The sequence below is a fragment of the Micropterus salmoides genome, unplaced genomic scaffold, assembly GCF_014851395.1.
Source record: "Micropterus salmoides isolate LMB-PRFRI ecotype aquatic unplaced genomic scaffold, ASM1485139v1 Ms_hic_scaffold_18, whole genome shotgun sequence".
Taxonomy (NCBI): domain Eukaryota; kingdom Metazoa; phylum Chordata; class Actinopteri; order Centrarchiformes; family Centrarchidae; genus Micropterus; species Micropterus salmoides.
Window position 1 is genome coordinate 18,939,076 of NW_024040928.1, and position 21,464 is coordinate 18,960,539.

Sequence of the window (21,464 nt, forward strand, 5' to 3'; positions counted from 1 at the left end):
CTCTTCATATTAAAGTTGAAATTTATCCCACAATTTTGCAGTTCTTTCCATTATCATGCAGCTTTGTTCTGCATATCCAACTTAAAGTAGATGTCTTTGCAAGTTATAACATGTTTTCTACCTTATGTTAGGCACTGGTACAGGTGCTCTGATAGTAAGTTTATTAAAGCCCATTTCACTCAAATTTAGTATGAATATATCCAACCAAGAATGAATTACACTACACTTGCACAGCAGTTGAAAGGATACTAAAAACGTACATAGGTCAAAACTACTGTGGCCTGCTGGATGTAAAAGCAACATCAGAAAATAAAACAGGTTCTGCAAACAGTCCCGTCAGATCTTTGTTGAACAGTTTGTGGCATTTATCTGTTCTTGTTTCATGCACTTCTCATTTGCATTCAAATTTCAATGAATGTTAACTACTGTATTTTAGTACTATTATCTATTTTTATAGTTGCATCAATTAAAGATTAAGCTGCCTTAATTAGTTGATGGATTAACCGCTAATAAACACTAATACTTTTAATGGCATTAAAATGTAGGTGAGAAGTTATGTTTTCGGCAAGTGCGGATACCCCGGAGAGGTGGTATAAATGCCGGGACTCTCTGCTGCTGCTGACGTGTAACGGTCGTACAAAAGTTCAAGCTGCAGCAAACATCAGCGGTCTGGTTTTGGCTCATAGAAAACAAACAGACTTTAATCAGTGAGTGTACCATGTCACCTGCAGGTCGTTGACAATGAACTCCAACTGCGAGGATAAGGATGCTAACAATGCTCTGCTATGGTTTTGTTTGCAGTAGAGCGAAAAATGGAAACACCACGCTACAGCATCAATATTGCGCTGTGTGAAAAGAAACATAGCGGTATTTGTTTTTGTTGTGCCAAGAGGTGCGGCGGCTTGTGTAACAGTGTATAGTTGTGATGGTGAGGAACTGGTGGTGGTTTGTTGGCGTGGGGCCACGGCCGGGCTCTCATTTCCACCCTAACCCACTTGGCACCAGGCTGCTTGTTAACCTGACACCCTGGCAGCTGTGAGAGAGCGGCAGTTTCCCCTGTCGATAACTTTAAACATCAGACTTTTAACGCGTGCCGACCCACACCACATCCAGCAGATGATGTACATCCTCCTATTTTGTGCTTTGTTTGAACCATAGCTTCTGTACAGCTCTTATTCTTGAGATATTGTTTCCTCTTCTAACAAGGCTGGGAAGCTAATTAAATATGGACTGTTGTAGGAAAAGTCTGTCCACTCAACAAGCCTCTTTGGAGGGTAGCCAGTCATTGTTTGGGGACTCTATACGGCCCTAAACCTTTCTGGCTGTGAAGTCTTGAGAAACAACGAGGTGCCCTGGGAGGCCTGCTCTGGGGCAGAAAGTTGCAAAAGGTGAATATTGAGATTAGTGCCCAGTTTCCTGTGCTGCTCCTGGTGTCTTTCTTGTTCAGATAACGGTCCTCATCTATGTGCAATGAAGCTCCAAATCACAAACTGCTGGCTTTGAGTTCTTTCTCTCAATCCTCCTGTGAAGTGAGGGTCAGGTTTACCAGCTGGGTCAACAATTAAGCAAAGAATAAGCACATAAAGTTTTGTAAAACACTAAACTCAATGATGATGGAGATTTCCTTGTATAATTTTACTTCGGAGGTCGCTGGGGATGCGTAAGTAAACCGCACACTCCACATGACTCTTAAAAGGGCTTCTTGCTTGCAGAATGCCAAGCGCTTATCTGCAATCAACAGAGAAGTTGATGGCCGGTAGGAGTCCGCTCTTTAATTGCTCCATTTAATCTGCTTCCTCTCTGGCTCAAGGCTTTCAATGTTCCAGGAAATGGTTTGGTGCAGAACAATGGACACGACGAAAAGAGAAAAAATGCTCGGCCAGAGGAATAAAAGTTAAGAAAACTGCCAACGTGTTGATACATAAGACTATTTTCTGTTCACAACAAAAGATTTAAGAACTTGTCCAGTAACACAGTAGCTAAGTGGCTAAAATTGAAGTCCTGAATTAGTATTGTAAAACAGATCCTGGTAGGAAACACCCAGTGTTTACTTTAAGACCAGCAGATGTAAACACACAGCTAACCCTAAAAGTAAACAGCTCTTGCAGGAAATTTTCATCTCTGTCCTCATTTGTTTGAAGTGATGTCCAAATAACTTACGCAGAAAGACGTTATTACATTTTGACCATTATTTGTTATTTCTTATCGAGTTAGGCTATAAACTAATTTACAACTAGGTGTCTTTTTTTTTTTTAATTACAAAAGGTCAAAGTTGCCCTCACAACCCCAAGAATTTGTTTCCAACACACCTATGTCACATACTGTGCAGGGACCAAATGTGAGCTTGTAACATCGGTGTTTTCTTTACACTTGGTAGGATTACAAGGATATAGTTTCATTAAGGTTTTTACAGCCAATATTTAAATGTTGTCACAGCTAAAACGGTATTTCAAGAAGGTTTGCTTGCTTGAGTCAGTTTGTTTAGACTGATGTGAAAGATGTCAACTGAACTCTGGTGTGGTCTAAACAACCGGAGACTTCATGTATTAGGAGTGTGTTGGTCCACTTCAAAGCAGACTCTGGTGCCGTTTGTGGTGTAAAAGCAGACCAACCACAACACTTATGCTTTTCCAAATGAGCTTGCGTCGTGCTCCCTGTACTTCAGTAGCTCTCCAATAAAATGTGTTTAAGTGGGTGAAAAAGAGCAACCACATAGCAACTATCCTCCAGTAATATTAAAGTACAAAGTGCTTCTTTATTGTCCTGTTCCAGTCTGTTCAGGCGAGCTGCGGTCTCAAACATTAACACTTATAATCAGTTATTTCCTCATGAGCTCATAAAAACAACAGAGTGTATAAATGTGCATAAAAATAGGCAGTAAAGTGTAGCGTGTCCTGCAGTCAGTCACCAGAATTTGACTTCCCTCATCAGTCTGTGTAGTGCTGCTGATGAAAGATAAGCGTCAGTTCATGTTCGTACTTCTTGGATAGTTTATAAAAGGTCAGCATGAACACGAAAAGGACAAGAACTTAAGAGCAACATCTTTTATTCCCTCCTAGGCCTGGACCAGCTGAACTGAACTACAGCCCCTGTGTTTTGGATTTGAACTTGAGTGACCGGCAAGAACTAACATGCTTACCCTTATCTCCACGTCTGTGTCTACGTGGCAGCAGCACCCTTTCACCCCGTCACTGTGACCGTATGCCCCTGACAAAAGGGTAGCTGCTGTCATTTGAGTACGCGGGAGAGAGATTGAGGCTGTGGGAGGAGCCATGTAGAGGTTTATTATGAACTGGCATCGGTGCATCAACCTCTTATCAGTGCAGAGGTAAGCAGTAAGGGCCCATAAAACTTCTGTCAAAGGTTGCTATGGACTACGTGGCATGGACTGACTATGTAGTCACACAGATGTCAGTCTGCCCTGCCATTTATGAGGGAGCATGTTTGAGGTCAGTTTAACAGTAGGGATGTATGATGCTCCTAAGACAAAGAACAGATCCAGGGGTGGAAATTAACTTTTTGGCTCACCTGCCAAGGTTGCTGGTATATGAAAAATCCAGCGGCCAAAATAATAAATTCCATTTTGTGTCACATATACATTTGTTTCCATTCTTTTAATTGAGATAATAAGGCATTATGTCAAACACAAACTTAAAGAGGCCAGAGTGAAATTTGAAACAAAATTACATTATTGCTATTAAATGTACTTAAAACATAACAATAAATTGTTTTATAAACTTACAACATGCTTATTAGTCATTCAACTTAAATCTCATCACTGCTCACTCTTGTCATGCTTTATCACTTTCTACAATCAACCTCTTCTGGCCTCCTGGTTCTGACAGAGTCCTGGTGCCACAGCATCCCCACGTTTGTGGAATCAACATTTTTTTATACAGCCATGGATCATCCTCCTTGATCTCGTGGTCGGACACTGACTGGACCACCAACTAGCCAGCCAACTTTTGTAATTACCTCCAAACACTAGCTTTCATGCTGCCTTATTTCACAGGGGTATTGCGCCAATATCGACACTTTTACTCTTACTTTTACAGTTTTACTCAAGTACTGTACTTACTGTATGTTAGGTTTTGGAGGTAGTTGTACTAGTACTTCCATTTTATGCTTTTTACTCCACTACATTATTTTTTTCCTGTAGCTACTGGGAATTTTGCAGATTCATTTAATGAGTTTCTAAACAAGATGCATTATTCACTGAAAAATAGTCCTCCTCAGTCATTCTGGTCTGGAACAGATTCCTTAAAAGCTTTATTGTATGTTTAGTAGAAAGAAATGCACCAATCCAACCTTTTCTTTCCAGATACAGAGTCAGACAATCCAACTCTTTGTTACGACACTGAAATTTGTTTTTTTCTTTTTAAATCTGTACACCACACTGTGTGAAACTCACTGGAATGGATTGTTTTTATGTAAGGTAGCATGAAGCCAGGGATTATTGTGACACTAAAAATAACCTGAAGCGAAGGAATTAATATACATATTAGTGAAACCATTTCTATTACGACACTGACTAAAAAAGCTGTATTTAATGCGGATCAGTCATGGTTGATACTCGATCCGCTTAATAAGGTCAGTATCAGCCCTAATATTAATCTGGTAAATTGGATTGGCGCATCCCCACAGTGTAGGGGGAATATTTCAACCTGCTTTCAATGCAAATCAACTAAACAACAACAAAAAACATTTTCATAATCCTTGTGCAGCAACAATGCATTATTCTTTATTATTTTAAGATTTTTAAAAACAAGTTTGTTTAAACTAAAACTAGATTTATATGAACATGTCTCAATTGACCCTTCGCTAAGCCCCGCCCCCCTTACTTACTGTTGCTAAGTCCGACAAACTGTCGGCGCTGCCGATGTCTATTACTGCCCTCCCCGGAGAAATATTGTCGAATTTGTTGGAAAAAGCGATCTCACAAAGAAAGAGACACTTTTGCAGTTGCATTGTACATTTGAAGGTTGTATTCAGGCTGTCGAACTGACTCAAATTGACGTGAAAAGAATGAAAGATAAAACTAAAGCCTACCAATCACACAGTACAAGTGAACCACCGCATCCCCCGACGATTGAGACAAAAGACAACGATATTAAGGATCAACACTGTTCCTGTAAAGCTGGGTAGGTCTCCATTCATTAGTACAATCATTAAAAAGCAGATGAGTAGGGCTTTATTACATTACATTCAGTAGGAAGTTAGCTAGCGTTAGGAACATTAATACCTGTCTCAATATCAAACCAGCCAAAGAATTATGACGGAAAACCAGTAGCCGCAATATGGCCTAGAATTATTTTTTATTATGCCACTTTTTTATGTACTTTCCAGCAGTACAAAACAATCCTTCAAGACAATATAAATTTATTTATTTGACGGTGTTGCTGACTGAAACACCAAAAAAAGGATTGTCGAAACAATCCCACTTTTAGTCTATAGGTGTATAACGTCCCCGACAACCCACTATTGGATACATTTTATAACTAACATTACCATCTACAGCAGGCAAGATAAAAATAAAGTAAGATACGTTTAACTGAAGGCTTTTTAATACATTCAAGACTTCAGGGTTCTAGGTTCAGTGCTTTTCAAGACCTGCAGATACCCTGTCTTCAACTTCTATCTCTCTCGAGGAGGAGGATTCTCCCTCAAATTGAGTGAATATAGGTGGGGGATGAGTCCTGTGATGGGTTTCTATGCCGACAAATGACCTCTGAATCCCTCTACTCATTCACTATCCCACCATCTCTAATCACCAAGGCACTCATTACCATCACTGGTAAAACATGGGTGTAAGGGATATTGATCCTGGGTGAGGTGTTGAATGAACCTCAGTAAATACATAATGAGTATTAAAAAAAGACTTTGCAACCGTTTTACAAAGTGCTTAGACAGCCATAGACATCTTTAGAAAGCTGTACGGCTGCAAGCTGAACAGTTCTGTGTTAGCGCCTCCTCTCAGACAGAAAGCCAGGTGTGCAGCTTGAAAGCATCCATGTGATGACCAGGCAGACTCAAGACTCCATAAATCACGTCACCTTTCAGATATTTTCAAACAGCAGCTTTCAAAAATGCACACAGCAGCAAAAGAAAAGAAAGAAGACAATCAAAGAAGAGAAGGGGAATTTAAAAGAAAAAGGATTTAAACGTGTTCGACACCCACTACTGCCCTCGCTTGGCCTCTGTACGCCCACCTAGATCTCCCATCTGCCATTCACAGAGGGCTTATGATGCTGCAATCTGGAAGACTAAGATTATATGGGGAGAGGGCAAGAGGCACAGCGAGGGAGGGAGGGTGGGGCTGAGGGGTGAGGACTGGAGGCAGCGAGAGAAACAGGGAGGTAGAAGGATTAAAAAAAAACAAAAAAAAAATGTAGAGAGTGCTCAACGTGGATTCATCTAGAATATTACTCAATTCTCAGCTGCCTGTTTTAAAGCTGAGGCTCAGGCGTAGTAGTAATCTATACAGCCCCATAAAATGGTAACACTGGAGGAGGACTGCAGTCCATCATTGTGGTCAGTTCACACAGAAACTGTCAGGCGGGACGCAACTGTAAAAAATGATCGCTCCACGTCTCCTGCTGAACTTGAACACAACACCAAGACTTCAGCTGATGTCTTAGCAAACAGTTGACATGCGCCAAGGATCTGTGCCTGCGAGGGAGGGAAGAACTAGTCTGTACATATAATCCCAAAAAAGAAAACCAGCATCTCAGAAAGATAAATATAAACAAAAAAAGAAACTAGCTAATCATTTTCATGCTACTGTGAATCTGGTAAAAAGTCTTTGGGCGTCTTCTGTTTGTAGAACAACAAAAAGAAGAGGCGGATACAAAAAATAAAAAATAAGGAGACATCTGACTAAATGGATAAACAGTCAGTCAGGGAGCTCCCATACTGTTCTCTGCACGTTTTCTGACAACTTTATTGATCCTGAAGTTATAATAGTATAACAACAATGTATGGGGAACAACACACACTCAGAAACTCAGCAGAAGACACATCACTGAAAGCTTGTTTGCCGTTTATTCCCTATTACTTAATCTCTGGCTGCTGTCACGACCATCTCAACAGGAACCATATTGGAGTATTATTCACTACTGGTTCTAATAGGTTGGTTTTTAGTGTCTCAAGAGGAATCGCAACACTATTAAAAACCCAGTTTCATATGTCTATTTTATCACATTAGCAAAAGCATGACGTTTTGAAGTTAGTTTTTCATAAGGATGTGGTCGTTCAATTTGCGTATGAGCAATATATTTTGGTGAAATTAGCCCTTTTGTAAAATTCCCTGACTTCCCCCAAGAACCCAAAACCCCCCGATCAACCCCAGTTGGATGTTTGTCAGGTTCTGTGGCTTTGAAAAAGATGAACTTTCAGATAACGAAGGTAAAGCAGAGTCTGCTGAAAAAATTTAAAAGTAGGGGTGCGATGATACGCTCACGAGACGATACATGATATTGGGTTCAAGAGAAGAGAAGAGACAAGATTTTAAACACTTTTCAAGAAATCTTCAAAGACGAAAATATATAACTGGAAATATATTCCAGTGTTACAGTCTTTCATTCGATATGTAAGCAACATTGTGGAATGTGTACATATTATTTGTGTCTTATCGGTCACTCTGTCGCCGTTGATTTTTTCCACAGGGAACTCAAAATGCTGCCACACAAACGATACATAAGTTTCAGGGGAGTCTTCTATGGTAATTTCACCCTCACACTCCGTCATGCGGATATCGTGAGACAGCTTTTCACCTCAACGAGAAATAGTCACGTTTTATCACGAGATCTCGTCACACTCTCAAACAACTACAACCAACGGTCAGGAATGTTTAACTTCTTCTCAATAATAGATTTGTTTTATGTTGTTCTTGTTATGTTGTTGTCATAGGCGTAAATTTCATCTAACAGTTGGGGGGGGGGGGGGGACAATAAACATAAAATTTCTCAAGAACAATTTTTGAAGGGGACACAGAGGGACGTCTAACTACTACTTTTCTGGCCAACAACAAAAAGAAACAACAAATATGACTTAAGTTCATCGGTTCACCACGCGGTCGTTTTATCCTAATTAAACGTCCTCTACATAGTAATTTAGGTTTTTCTGGGACAGAGGATGTCTCTTAATTAGATATTTTACAGCAGCAGGCCAACTTATCTGACACTTATAAAGCGCAAAGCCCAACACAACAGTAGATCTACGGTATTAGCAATAATATCAGTTCATACACAGGCTTATCGCTGTGCTAGCTGTAGTAAGAGATGCAAAAATTACATTTTTCCTGGCTGATTCTAATTACTGATTTTTTATTTGACACTGCCCGGCCCACGGTCACCGGTCAGTCAGAGTAAGCGGGGGAAAAAACAGCCTATTTCAGTCCCCAGCTGATCAATCAGCGTATCTCTAGCTGTAAAAGGTGACTCACAATCCGACAAACTGTTAAACAAGCTACCAAACAAGCTAGGTAGTGTTATCATAACTTTTTGTCATGATTAATTAATTAATGACTCAGCATCATCTGTATTAAAGACAAAATAATGAGTTCATCCAATGTCTCAAGTGCATAAAACAGCCCTGCCAGCCTAATTAACATTACTGCAGTTCCACAACTACTGAAGGATTCAAAGATGTTTCTAAACTTAAAACGCACTTTTATTTGTATTGTTTTATTACTTACACAATTATTCTAAGTATACATCATTATATTATTTATAGGTTTTTAAGGTGGGGGGGTACTCTCAAAATTTGATAACATTATTTACATTTTGTAGGCAGGCTGGTGAAACAATGCTACAGAAACCGTCATAAACTGACGCACCAGAAACCAAAAGCATGGCACACTTCTCTGGCCGCCATGACATTGCTCACTCCCCCACAGCGATCAGCAGGCAGATTAATCCTTTTGTTGACTCTGCACCTGTACCAGCATGAGCCTAATTTCTGTATGATCAGTGTCATATAAAGTATTCTGAATCTGCATGGCTGGAACTGAGTGTGCACACTTGTAACAGGAACAGATGTGCCTTTAACCTCGCTGGGTGCCTCCCTGTCCGTCCCAGGCTGCAGAGCTGCTGACCAAGCGAGGGACACTGATTGTGTCAATGGCTGATTAGAGACTCCCCGAGGTGGGGTTGAGACTAGTGCCTCCACTGCTTGTCTAATTACAGAGTTAATGAGTCCTTAGCTCTAGCCCAAGTGGGTAGAGAAGCCTCCAGAGACAGGCCGGCAAGCCGGGGTTCATAAATCACCTTATATTTTGCCCCATCCCACCCTGCACCCAGAGGTGAACACACATGGGAGATGTTTCAGGGCCAAAAGAAAACATTAAGGGTTGAGATGACTTCTACCTGATCACTGCTGCTTGTCCCTTCTAATCTACCTGGGCAAGACAATGCACAGAGGGCCACATTTATCCTGAACCGAGTCTACAGAAAATCTACCTTCATCATATTCTCGAGTGGATGGATTAGCATCAGAGGGGCACCTGGAGGGCACCGACGGCATGACAATGAAGGGGCAAATTAGATGAAGAATACAGGATGGTGAATGTGTTTACTTTTTATTTCAACCTGCATTTTTGTTTTTTCAAGTTGTCACATGTCACATTAAAAGTCAACATGTCCTCTGAAACCCACTAAGGTAACACTGCAATATCACCAAGTAAAATGAATGTTTTGTCTTGCACACGCACACAAATATATCGTATTTAAGCACTTTAGACCTGCAGTAAAACCAGGTAGACAAATCTAAAAAAAAAGTGTGGCTTGAAATTATACAAATACACCAAGAGCCAAAGGCTGAAACTAATAATTGTTTTCATTACTAATTACTCCGCGTATCACTTTCTCAATAAATCGCTTTGCCTGTAAAATGAGGAAAATGGACATTATAATTTCCAGATGAAATCTTCAAATTGCATGTTTTTCCAACCAAAATCCAATAACATTTAGTTAATTATCATATGTGAACATCCTCCACATTTGCATAGCTGCCACCAGTATCAAAATAACCGCTGTTTAGTTAGTAACCGTTCCAGCTCTAAAATAATGGGATTTTTTTTTTGTAAGTGTTGTAGCAGGAGGAGAATCTCTGTAAATGCTTAAATATGTCATTAAGTACAGTATGGTGCAAAAATACGAAATACAAAGTGAGTGAACAGAAGAAAAATCTAAATCAAATCAATATGTTGTGACCACTCTTTGCCTTCAAAACAGCATAAATTATTCTAGGTACAGTTGCACAAAGTCAGGAATTTTGTAGGCATATCGTCAAACTAATGATCACCAATTCAATATGTAGGGTGAAACACAATCATTAACTGAAACAGAAACAGCTGTGTAGGAGGAATTCAACTGGGCGAGGAACAGCAAGACTGAGCACTACTGTAGTGTATATGCAATGTCCGACCTGAAGCCAAGGTTACCAATTATATACACGCCACCCTTGACCTGAATTCAAAGTTAACACATAATTTTTAGGTTACTGCAAAAAGCCTTAGCCACTTCTGCATACAATCAACACGGAGGAAAAGCGAACACGTTGCATACATGAGTTGCCATAATGACCTGACCTGTTTTTTGTGCAAAACATTCAGTGTTCCCCACCAAAACCCACTGTATGTATCCTTGAGGTTTAGCAAACATGTACACCTGCACAAGATAAAACAAAACAGAGACCCACTCATAGAAAAACAACTCCACAGTGCTACTGGGGGTCTAAAACTCCACGGGAAACCTTCAATGTCAGGTGTGTTCTGCTGACTCGCTAGGTATGCAAGGTGGATTTTTACTGCAGTGAACTTGTGTCGTCAGTGGGCTGTCCACAAGGTCTCCCTCGATATAAGAAAACACACATGGAGTGTCAAAGTCAATATATAAGTGACTTATAACTCGACTACAGACCTGTGATGTGACTCTCCGGTTATACAGACTCCTCTTATGAAGGAAATATACAGTAAGTGACAGGCGCAAACAGCAACCAAGCAACTGTTTCATTTCAGTTTTTTTTCATTTTAAAATCATATAGTTTACCAGGAATACCAACCTTAAAGTACCAATAATAATGTAAAATGTTTAAAATATATTAACAATACAAAACGACTAACATTACATTGCACTTATTTCATGACGTAATGTGGTACGTGTTCATGTGATGCAGTTTTTTGCATGTTGGCTGCATAATAAATTTGCATGGTAAAAATGGTTCTGGTGTTCCCCTCTCACGTGAATGACAAATGACAGTTTTAAAAACTAGGTTAGAACAAACTTTAAATTCTTACCTGTAGTGTACATGTGTAACTGTAGGAGGCCTGTAGCCAAAGATCCAGGTCTGGATGTCCATGGGTCTTGCTTTTGGGTAAGCTATGGTTACATCTATTACCCACTGCAGGCCTTTACGTTTATTACCTGTCATGGAAGAAACACAAACACAGGGGCAGTGTTAGGGCACATATGAAAAGCAGGGATATAGGTAAGAACAAGTTCAACTTCACCCAGTATTTCAAGTATGGCATATGTAAATAATCCTCACAGTGAAAACCTTCTTATTTGCCTCAGGTCCAGGACACACAGCACAGCAGCCCCACAGCTGGTAGAGATTCAGTGATACTTCCCGAGATCAAATGCTTGCCATCTTAGAGGCAGAACCCTGGTCGCCCCAGCTTAAGAACAGTATCGCTAACAACTATGTGTCCCCCTGGAGATTTTTATATGACAGCAGTGCATGCAAATGAAGGCTGGTTACCTGCCAAAGTGACTGGTAGAAAACACAGTCCTACCGGCTGAGTATAGCCAGACAGAATTTGGCTGGCAGCTACGTTTAAGAGTCACAGTTAAAGAAATATTTTCACCTCAAAAGCGAATCCATCATATCATGTTACTTTACTAATAAATGACCTCAAAACGTGCTCAAACAAACTATTGATACTTAAATTTCTCACCCTCCATTACAGAGACAAAGACAAAAAGGCAGACCGATGGGAGAGGGACTGCCAAACACTTGAGGACATTTTGTCAGCTGCGAGGGTGCATGTGTTCAAGTATTTATGTACATTATGCAAGCCTAGCTCTGCACTCACCTGCATGTCAACACAAATAAGATTAAAATATATTAAATAAAAAGGAGGTGCATGGTAAGATGATGTACTTTATCTACATTAAACCCCTTGCCTGTTATTTGTTCAAAACCTGCAGGACATCCCTTGTGAAGTTTGTTGTGGGTTTGACAATAAGGACGCAGTGACTTTCCATGGTATGTCAATGTGTGTCACTACTGGGAGTGGTCAATCTTGAGAAACATACAAGAGTTGATCCACTGTAACATTGTTAAAAGCCATATTTCTTCACTTTTGACAGAAGCCGCATTTCCCCCTACATCTAGCATTACAGCTAAGCTATTCTAAACGCCCGGACCTGCCTTTGTACTAAACGCTGGAGTGTTCCTTTAAGCTGAACAAGCTTGTCAAATGTAAAGGAGAAAACAAAAGCAGCCTCGGTCAGCGCGGACAGATCTAAAATGAGGTTGATGTGAAGCAGTGCAGCAGATTTGACTGCTTGACTAATGTCACAGCCCAGGCTGCTGTTACTGTGCTGCAAGTACTTCCCCTCTCACAGCACACTGGCTTCTTTATGTGAGGTAAACATGCCGTGCCTGTGTGACAAAGTGAAGTTAAATTTCAAAACTTAACAGCCACCTAACATTACACTCTGATGGTATCAAGAGCAGTAAAACAGGAAGTGTCAATAAATAACATTCCCTGAGTTACAGTGTTTTTTTTATTTTTGACTTAGTTTTTATGCAATTAATTAAGTATTAGACAACCAAGCTAGCTGTCGGTGGCTAATGTGTTGCTAATAAAACCTTCTAAGTAACTGTTAATTACTGTTTTACTCCTTATACCTTTACGCTTGGGAACTCTTTGTATTTTTACTAAATTGATTACTGTGTTAACTTCTTACTACTTTGTGTCTTCCTGGCATGAGGGACAATTAACTCATTTGTATAGCCTAGCCTGAAGCATAGCCTTAATTAACTATTACAAAAACCTGGGTCTAGTTCTGGATTATAATATCTGATCTTTAAAAAAACAAAAAGACAGCTTTATACTAGTTACACTGACTTGATAGGCATCCTTGATATTGATGGGAATAGCTAACTAACACCACAGATATCCCTGTGTAGGTAATTGGATACAGATCTCTGGCCAAGTGTGCTGAAAGGCAGCCATCGTCTCCTGTGAGTGGCCGGGCCAAAGAACGGGGCCCTGAGCCAAGGTATCACTGGTGCCCTATACACTGTGACAAACAATACTGAAATGACACTAGCTGTGGAAGTTTACAATGACACCAGAGAGGCCCAGTCCTTCTGTAAACTGTTAGAGGAAGGAAATGCATCTGGCTCTCTATCAGGCCACTCACAACACTTGAAGCCCACACTTGTCCCGCCCACTGACTGAAATGTGGATAAAAACTCCCTCCGATTGGCTGGTGCTATCAAACACATTTACTTTGGGTCATATGGAGCTCCATTCCCACCCTTAATGACTCACAGCTGTGAACTTTGCTTTCCTGCCAACTGTAAATACTGTTTTATAACACAACGCTTGATAAGATTTGTATCTTACCTGCACATGGAGGCTTTTCTGTAGGCTGTGAACTACACTGGCAGCCAGTGACCCATGTGCTTTGTATCTGCACTGAGCAGTGTATTTAGCCTGGTTGACATTGCGTGGCTGATACACAGCGGCACACACATTTACATCAAATCCTATTTTCTCCAAGTGGCTCATTTGTCTCTGAGTGAGTCAGCAAGCTCTGGGCACCTCTGCAGAGCATCACAAAGGGTCAGAGGGAGACAGAGCTGTGTCTTTGATCAGTCAGACACGCACGCACACGCGCACGCGCACGCACACACAAACACACACCAGTGAGCGCTCTTTTGGGTGTCTGTGTGTGTTTTTTTTCCTTGCCCTATGTTTTAATGCCATTAGCTAGATTCAAGTGGAAGGACAAGCCCTACTGCAGCAACCAGCTTCCCCTCCTCCAGAGCTGCTGAACAGACGAAAGGACATAAAGAAAGAACTGGGATGTGAACTGGATCTACAGTATACTAAAGAAAGGGAACATATACTGTATAAAAAGGACTGACATGTCTGAAACCCTAAAATGTTATAAATCCCCATCCTGTCAGAGGTTATAAACAAAACCTCTGCAGTCATCAGCGTTTGTTGACACTGATGAGATGGTTAAGACTTTGTGCCAAGGTAGCAGAAAAGCCAAAACAAAAATGTGCACATACAGCACATCATTTAGCACATAAATGAAGCTGCGCTTGTCTTTATCTAAATTTTACAACGGCCGATTAAGAGATGCGCCTTTGGTTTGACAGTCTGTCCTGCAGAGGGATAAACGGACGGCATCTTGCTGTTACTGCTGAGGCTGTAGGACACAGAGCTGTGTTAGCAAACTTGTGGAAGGCCCTGAGCCACATTCTCAATAATGCTGGCCCAAAGACTCTCCAAATTACTATTAACACAGCACACCCTTAAAATGGATTTTGAACCAAAGCCAGCAGAGTCTGCTGGGTAAACTGAGTATGCAGTGTGCACGGGCATGGGGGACTCATTGCATCTGTATGTTTATGGCTGTTTCAGCACTGTGCTTTTTGCTGGGGATGATTCCAAGAAGCCGGTTTACCATTTACAGCAGGTTAGAGTTATCCAATTAGTTTAGTTATCCAATTTGCTTAGTTAAACCCATGAACATTTATTTTTACATTAGTTCACAATCCAAATTTGTCATCTCGTATAATATCTGGATCCATCTAAAGACATAAAATGGACATAAAGACAGTAGAGTAAAAAATGTACACCTCACTTGGTTTCTGACCAGTGCTGATGTCTGTTTTCTCCATTTCTTTTGTAAAATATCATTAAATAGTTGAAAATATAACCATGAGTCAGAAAAGAAAAGAAAGAAATTTCCTCTTCCTGGTTGTTAATTGCAGAGTTACCTTGCTCACTGGCTGTATTTAGGGCTGGTCTCTAGACAGAAAAATTACTCTCCTGCAAATAACCATTGGCGTTTCAGGGACCTTGATGCAATTTCTGGCACCTCTGTGCATGTCACCCCCGTTTCCTCTCCTGGCAATCTTTACCAACAGTCACCATTCATTTGATAGAGGACTCCCAGAGGACAATGGGACACAGAGGTGATGATTTAATAATTCATGTTTGAAGCCTGGTAATTCATTTTCTTTGTTTTGTGATGCCTCGAAGTAACACATAATTTGTCCTAAACGCTGTCGGGGGGGGGGATCTCAGATTGGCTGCTAATCGATGGGGTCAATGCCAAAATCTTTATCATATAAAAACTTATAGATTAATTTTAACTTGTGTATTTCCTGATTACGAATTATAGTATAGTATAGGGCGGCTGTGGCTCAGGAGGTAGAGCGGGTTGGCCGTTAATCGGAAGGTCAGCGGTTCAATCCCTGGCTCCCCCTGGTTGCGTGTCGAAGTGTCCTTCGGCAAGATACTGAACCCCGAATTGGCTATTCCGCCAGTGTGTGAGTGAGTGTGAATGTTAGTTTCACTGAATGTTAGTTTCACTGAATGTTAGTTTCACTTAGCAGTGTATGAATGCAGATGTAGTGTAAAAGCGCTTTGAGTGGTCGAAAAGACTAGAAAGGCGCTATACAAGTACGGATATAAAAATGTAATTTTATTCATCTTACCATTTGATTGTTTACACTGCTCCCTATTAAAACACATACATGGGGAAATTAACACAATGGCTAGATTTATGGCTTAATGTTATATTTAATTTAAATTTAATTAATATTTTCAAACAGTGTGTTCATATTCATAACAGAAAAGGATTTGAGGTTGAGGAATAACCAAAGAATATGGCCTTTGTATTAGTCTGACCACTCAAAGCACTTTACAATACTTGTCAAATTCACCAATCCACACACTGTTGGCAGTGGCCGCCATGTAAAGTGCCAACTGCACATCGGAATGGGACTAACATTCATACACACAGCAATTTGGGATTCAGTATCTTGCTCAAGGACACTTGGACATGCAGAGTGAACCACCAGCCTTCTGATTAGTGGTTAGTTACCTACTGAGCCTAAGCCGCCTTTATACTTTCTAACTCAAGTTTGGTTGTAGTCACTGGAGTGTAAACTTCTCAAAAACAGATAAAGAGCAGGACAGAGTCGCTATTGTTATAAGCTTAGTAGCACCTTGGTTCACACACAGTGGATGTTTTAATGCAACCTGTAACCACACATAATAATGAAGTTGGCTACTGACATGTCAGTACTTGTACTGACATGTCAGTACTTGTACTGACATGTAACTGTGTTTAATCCATTCCTTCATAACTTTTGCTCTTGGGTTTTTGGTTTTGTAAAGATATTTTTATAAAAAACAACCCTCCAGATAGAGGCCGGTCACAAATACAGGCCAGGGGAAAACACTTAGGGTGGATAAAGTCCCTGCTTATGTCATGATGTGCATTTCTGTAGCTCTAAATTAATAAATTCAGCAGTATAGTCAGCCATTTTCAACACTTTGCTGTTCTGGGGCCGTATTACAGAAAGTTCCTATCTTAACTCTTAAGTTAAGATAGGAAGAGTCTAAAATAGGATTTTTCACAATTTGGTATTACAGAAGCAAATCCTAACTAAATGAAACATAAACTGAAAATGGAGCAGAAACAACAACTATTATTGAACTTCAAGTCAGATGACTTGAAATCCAAATTCATGTAACGCTTATCTGCAGAGATTAATGATAGCGAGTGGGCTAAAATAGCGGACACAGTCACCACCGCATTTCCGGCATCCATGATGCTGTTAAAAAGAAAATCAGTCCATTTACAGTGATACGAAGAGAAAGGCAACAGTTGTGTCCAACGAGCAGAGGAAACCCGGTAGTGGCTCCTCCTGTGCTCCCTCACTGACGCTACTCTTCTTGGGAAAGTTAATAATGAAGGTAAAAAATATTAATAAAGGCTGCAGGCAAACGTCGTCATGTTTTTCATGTATTTCTTGAATTTAACAATCTGCTTCTATCAAAGGCTTGCATTAGGATCCTTTTGTTACAACAAGCCTTTATATTATGTTATATAATGAGACATTATCTAGCGTTACATCGTCGACAGCCTTTCTACTAACGAGGGTTTTGTCATCAAACACATCGGTAGAATCAATTAATAAGTTCCGCCTGTTGACATTTGTTGATTTTGTCACAGCAATAAAAGAGCGACCATGTGGATTAAACGAGTTAGCAAACACTAACTGGTGGAAAAGTAAAAGTTAGGACAGCTCAACAGCTATCCTAAAGTTAGGAGTGTTTATTTAAGATTTTACGAAGTTAGGATGCTTCTGTAATACACTTTTCCTATCTTTAGTTAGGAAAGGAATATTGACTTAGGAACTGTTATTCTGTAATGGCCTTTTTTACATCAATGGCCTAAATCAGTTCCTAACCCTTATTACCATGGTTACCAACCAAGCAGTTAGGATAGGATCTACCGGTTAGGAAGTTTCTGTTATATTGCTGGATTACCCATCTGTAATATTACTGCTGTATTTCACTCACTGTGGGTGTGTGTGTGTTAATGTCCCAGCTAAACTGTATTTTGTGACAAGACGACAACAGCAACATTTGAAGTGCCGTATGGGAACCTTGCAAGACATGGTCCTGCAAATGTTTCACAATAAAAGCGTTGTTAGAGCTAGAGGCCTGTTTGAAACAGATCCAGCAAGTATTGAGTTTGTATTAAATCAACATTAAGTAGTAACTGGATCTTAAAAAAACAGCTTCAAAATCATTTTGATGGTACACTGACTCGTAATAGGGAGAATGGTGTCTGTCATTGCCACTCTGGGCCAACAGCACCTGGTATTGAATCAAGTAGGACTAGAATCCCAGGCAGGAAACCAATGGCAAGAACGGTGTAATGCTTTAAGGCACCACATCACACACCAACAAGACTCATCAGCAATCTAGCTATAAGAAGAAGCTAAGACCATTTGTTGCATATCATCCTCCATCTCGCTTCTTATTTCCAGCCTGCAGCTACCTCCCACTCTCCACACAAAATGCCCAAAAAACATACTTAAAAATACACTGTATTAATACAATGTATTAATATTATAGTCATACAACCCAGTCCTAATTAAAAGAAACTATAAATCCAAATAGATCCTACAAATATTCCTGTGAAAGCGAAAACATGGAATTGCCACAGAGAAAAGCTATGTTAGTTACCTGTCTGGTTAGGGGTCCCAGTCTCGCTGCCCACACTGCCATTCTCCTGTTGGGCTGACAGGGTTTTCAGGATAACGTGGGTGGCCCCAAGACGAGGCAACGTGACGTGGGTCAGGTGGGGGAGTGTGTGCTTCTTGGCAAACAACTGGCTGGTTTCCCGCCGCTTGCGCAGGAATCCGCCCTCAGGGAACAGCACTATCCACTTCCTGTCGCGGTTGTGGTAGTATTTGTCTAGGTGATCTTTCAGGTAGACCAGCTGCTTGTCTCGGTGAGCTTTACCCTGTAGGAAAAAAAGTACACAAGCACCATAGTTTAATCGGTTATAAAGGTGCATGTATGGTTTAAAATCTTGAATAGATGAAAAAGTTTCCGGTGCAGCTTCAGTTGTTTCCAGCTTTCTAAAAAGGGGCCGTCTTAAAATTAGGTGACTGCACTAAAAACATGCAAAAATACAATTATCTCAAACACTTTGTACCGTTCTTTATTTGCCTCAAGGAAACAAAGTGAGGCTAAGGCTAAGAGATGCAGTAACACTGAGGAGCACTCAGAGCAGCATTAACGGCACGAATGAAATGGATGCAAAACATGAGGGCCTTGACAGCATTGAGAGCATTAGCAGTGACGGGACGAATAAGAGCAGGATTGATTTTAATTTTTTTTTTGTCAGGCCCGGTCAACAGCCATTTTAAATGCATTAGCATACACAGGCTGGACTTTATGTGACACGTGAGCACAAATGCAGCTGCATGTCGTAAAAACTGTTTGCAGCACAGTGAAAATAGCAAAAGATTGTGATAATTTTCCAATACAAAAGTGAAGGATTAATCTAAGCTGCAGCTACTAAGTCACTGTTTCACAGAGAAAGAAAAGAATTGGACACGTCACAAACTTATCTAAACATGACCTTGAGACTGTCGCTGTGGTTTTACTGTGACTACAAAAGCCACGTGAATTGAAGGAATTATCCTGCACAGTGTTGCTGTATATACGTATCTATATAGTGGTGAAGAATAGAGAACATCTTCTGCTTTCCCAATGTCAGGAGAATCTTTTTTTCCCCAATAACTAATTTTTTGCATTACAGATTTGGAGTTGACTGAATCATCAAATGATTTATCCTCAGCTGAGGGTCGTTGATATTAGGCCACCTGTCTCTTAAATGAGCAATGCGGTCAAATACAACAGTCATGCAATAAATCCTACATGAAGGTTTTTTGATTAAACTTAAGAGTTATTTTGGACTCGGTAGTTTGTTGTGCTGTTGAATTGTGTTTGGTTACTGTATATCAGTGAGAGATGTTTTTCCACTCATTGATAAAAATGGGGCAGATAAAACATCTGTCAGTATAAAGGAATACAATTACACAGCACCACAAACTGCAGCCTTCAACAGCTGAACATTACACCTTCAATATAAGTTAGGGCTGCACGATTTGGCGAAAAAGTCATATTGCAATTATTGTGGACAATAAAAAAAATTGCAATTTGCGATTGGATTATAATGGAACAAATGGTACTATGAGTCTACTTGCTTAATTATCAAGGAATGCACGAAATACTGACATTTTGAAATGTGTACTTGAACAAAGTTATAAATAAAAAAGTAACACAGATGTAAAACAGAATAAGGGGAGGAAGTTCCTCTACGGAGGAGGCGGCTAGAAGCAGCAAATATTGGCACACTGGCTCAGTGTACATCTGTCTAATGCAGAGTCTCTATCCACAACCTGGAGGAGGAACTGTACCTGAGTGTATTAAATAAAGAGCATAATGTTTACGCAATAGTTTACCGTTAGTATAACAATAATATATTAAATAGTACATTCATAAGAATTTCATTATGAAATGTGTATTTCTCAGATTAAAAAAAGAAGAAATGCAGATTTTTTTCTGTCACCAATATAAAAATACTGATTTTGCCACATTGTAAACAGTAGAGGATCTAGTATGTAGTATAATATTATTACATTAAATAAAAAGTGTAATGTTCAGTTAATAGTACTGTTAGTGTTGTAGTATATTGATTACTGTATTCACTATAGTTTCATATAATAGTGTACTTTTTTACCACTAGTTGAATATTACATCCAGTTACAGCTGTTTAATTTCTGTGGGTTGTTTTTATTCATTAACTCCTTGTGCAAGCAAAAGGCTCTACATTGGTCTGCTGTTTATTAATGCTAAGTACTAACTTGTCAATAATCATATTGTTCAACTTAATGATTTGCTGAAGCACGTCAAACTTTTTTTAATGTCCCACTTCATCCAGGCTGTGGTCGGTTGACGAAAAGTGACTGACAAGCATGTCGGCTCTGTGAAAAGTTGAACAGCAAAAGGCACCAATGCAGATAATGTTAAATTCCCAGTGAGCCAAACGCAAACCTTCCTCATCTTCTCCCAGTTTTCTTCTGTCTTAGCCTACTGCTTCAGCTGCAGATGACATCTCTCTGTCTCTGTCAAGGAGTGACCAGAACACGGGAATATCTCTAGGTGCTCCGGTGGCGAGTGAGACTATGTTTTGAACGCTTAGCAGTGGGGCGGGGAAAGGGGTTACAGTAAGTTGTTGTTAAAAGTTAATGGCACACTGCTCATAAAACATTTCTCATTGCACGTAGGCTTATCTGTTTTTAGGGGCACATGCGAGAGCCCAATGTGGGCGGAGATAATGAGCAGACCGCAGCGCACACAGAGAAGAGAGCGTTACACACACGTTTTCAGTTTTATTAAATCGCACACTTATTGCGGTTATGTAATCGCACATTACGATCTCGTGATTGCAATTACGATTACATTAATCGTGCAGCCCTAATAGAAGAATGATGTTACAGCAGGGTTGCATTATTTTTGGTAGTTGTACCAAATAACCTGACCACTGAGCATGCTTACATATAAACAAATACAATTTGCACTGTGTACATGCACTAGCCACAGGTCAGAGGAGCAATCACAGTGAATATTCAAAGAATTTAAAGGAGGGTGCACAATTTGATAAGCAAATGTCTCAGGTAACATTAGATGTTTTTTTCTCTCTCTTCATTAAAGCTGCTAATGCTAACTAAAATCCCTGTAATTTCCTCTCACAGGAATCCACTAATTTGATTTTTAGAGAATGAGAGCACTAACACTACTAAGGAAAAAAGTTCAATTACAGCCCTGCACTGCAAGT

The 21,464-nt window shown here is 40.1% G+C and overlaps 1 protein-coding gene across 1 annotated transcript in view; it reads right to left on the bottom strand.

Moving 5' to 3' along the window:
* The window catches only part of lpgat1 (lysophosphatidylglycerol acyltransferase 1), a gene marked incomplete at its 5' end in the record, with an annotated part of 38,501 nt that overhangs the window by 7,467 nt on the left and 9,570 nt on the right, over window positions 1-21,464 (bottom strand). The window contains 2 exon segments of the mRNA XM_038726434.1: window positions 11,297-11,423; window positions 18,299-18,578. Of these exon segments, the coding sequence (XP_038582362.1) occupies window positions 11,297-11,423; window positions 18,299-18,578 (407 nt within the window).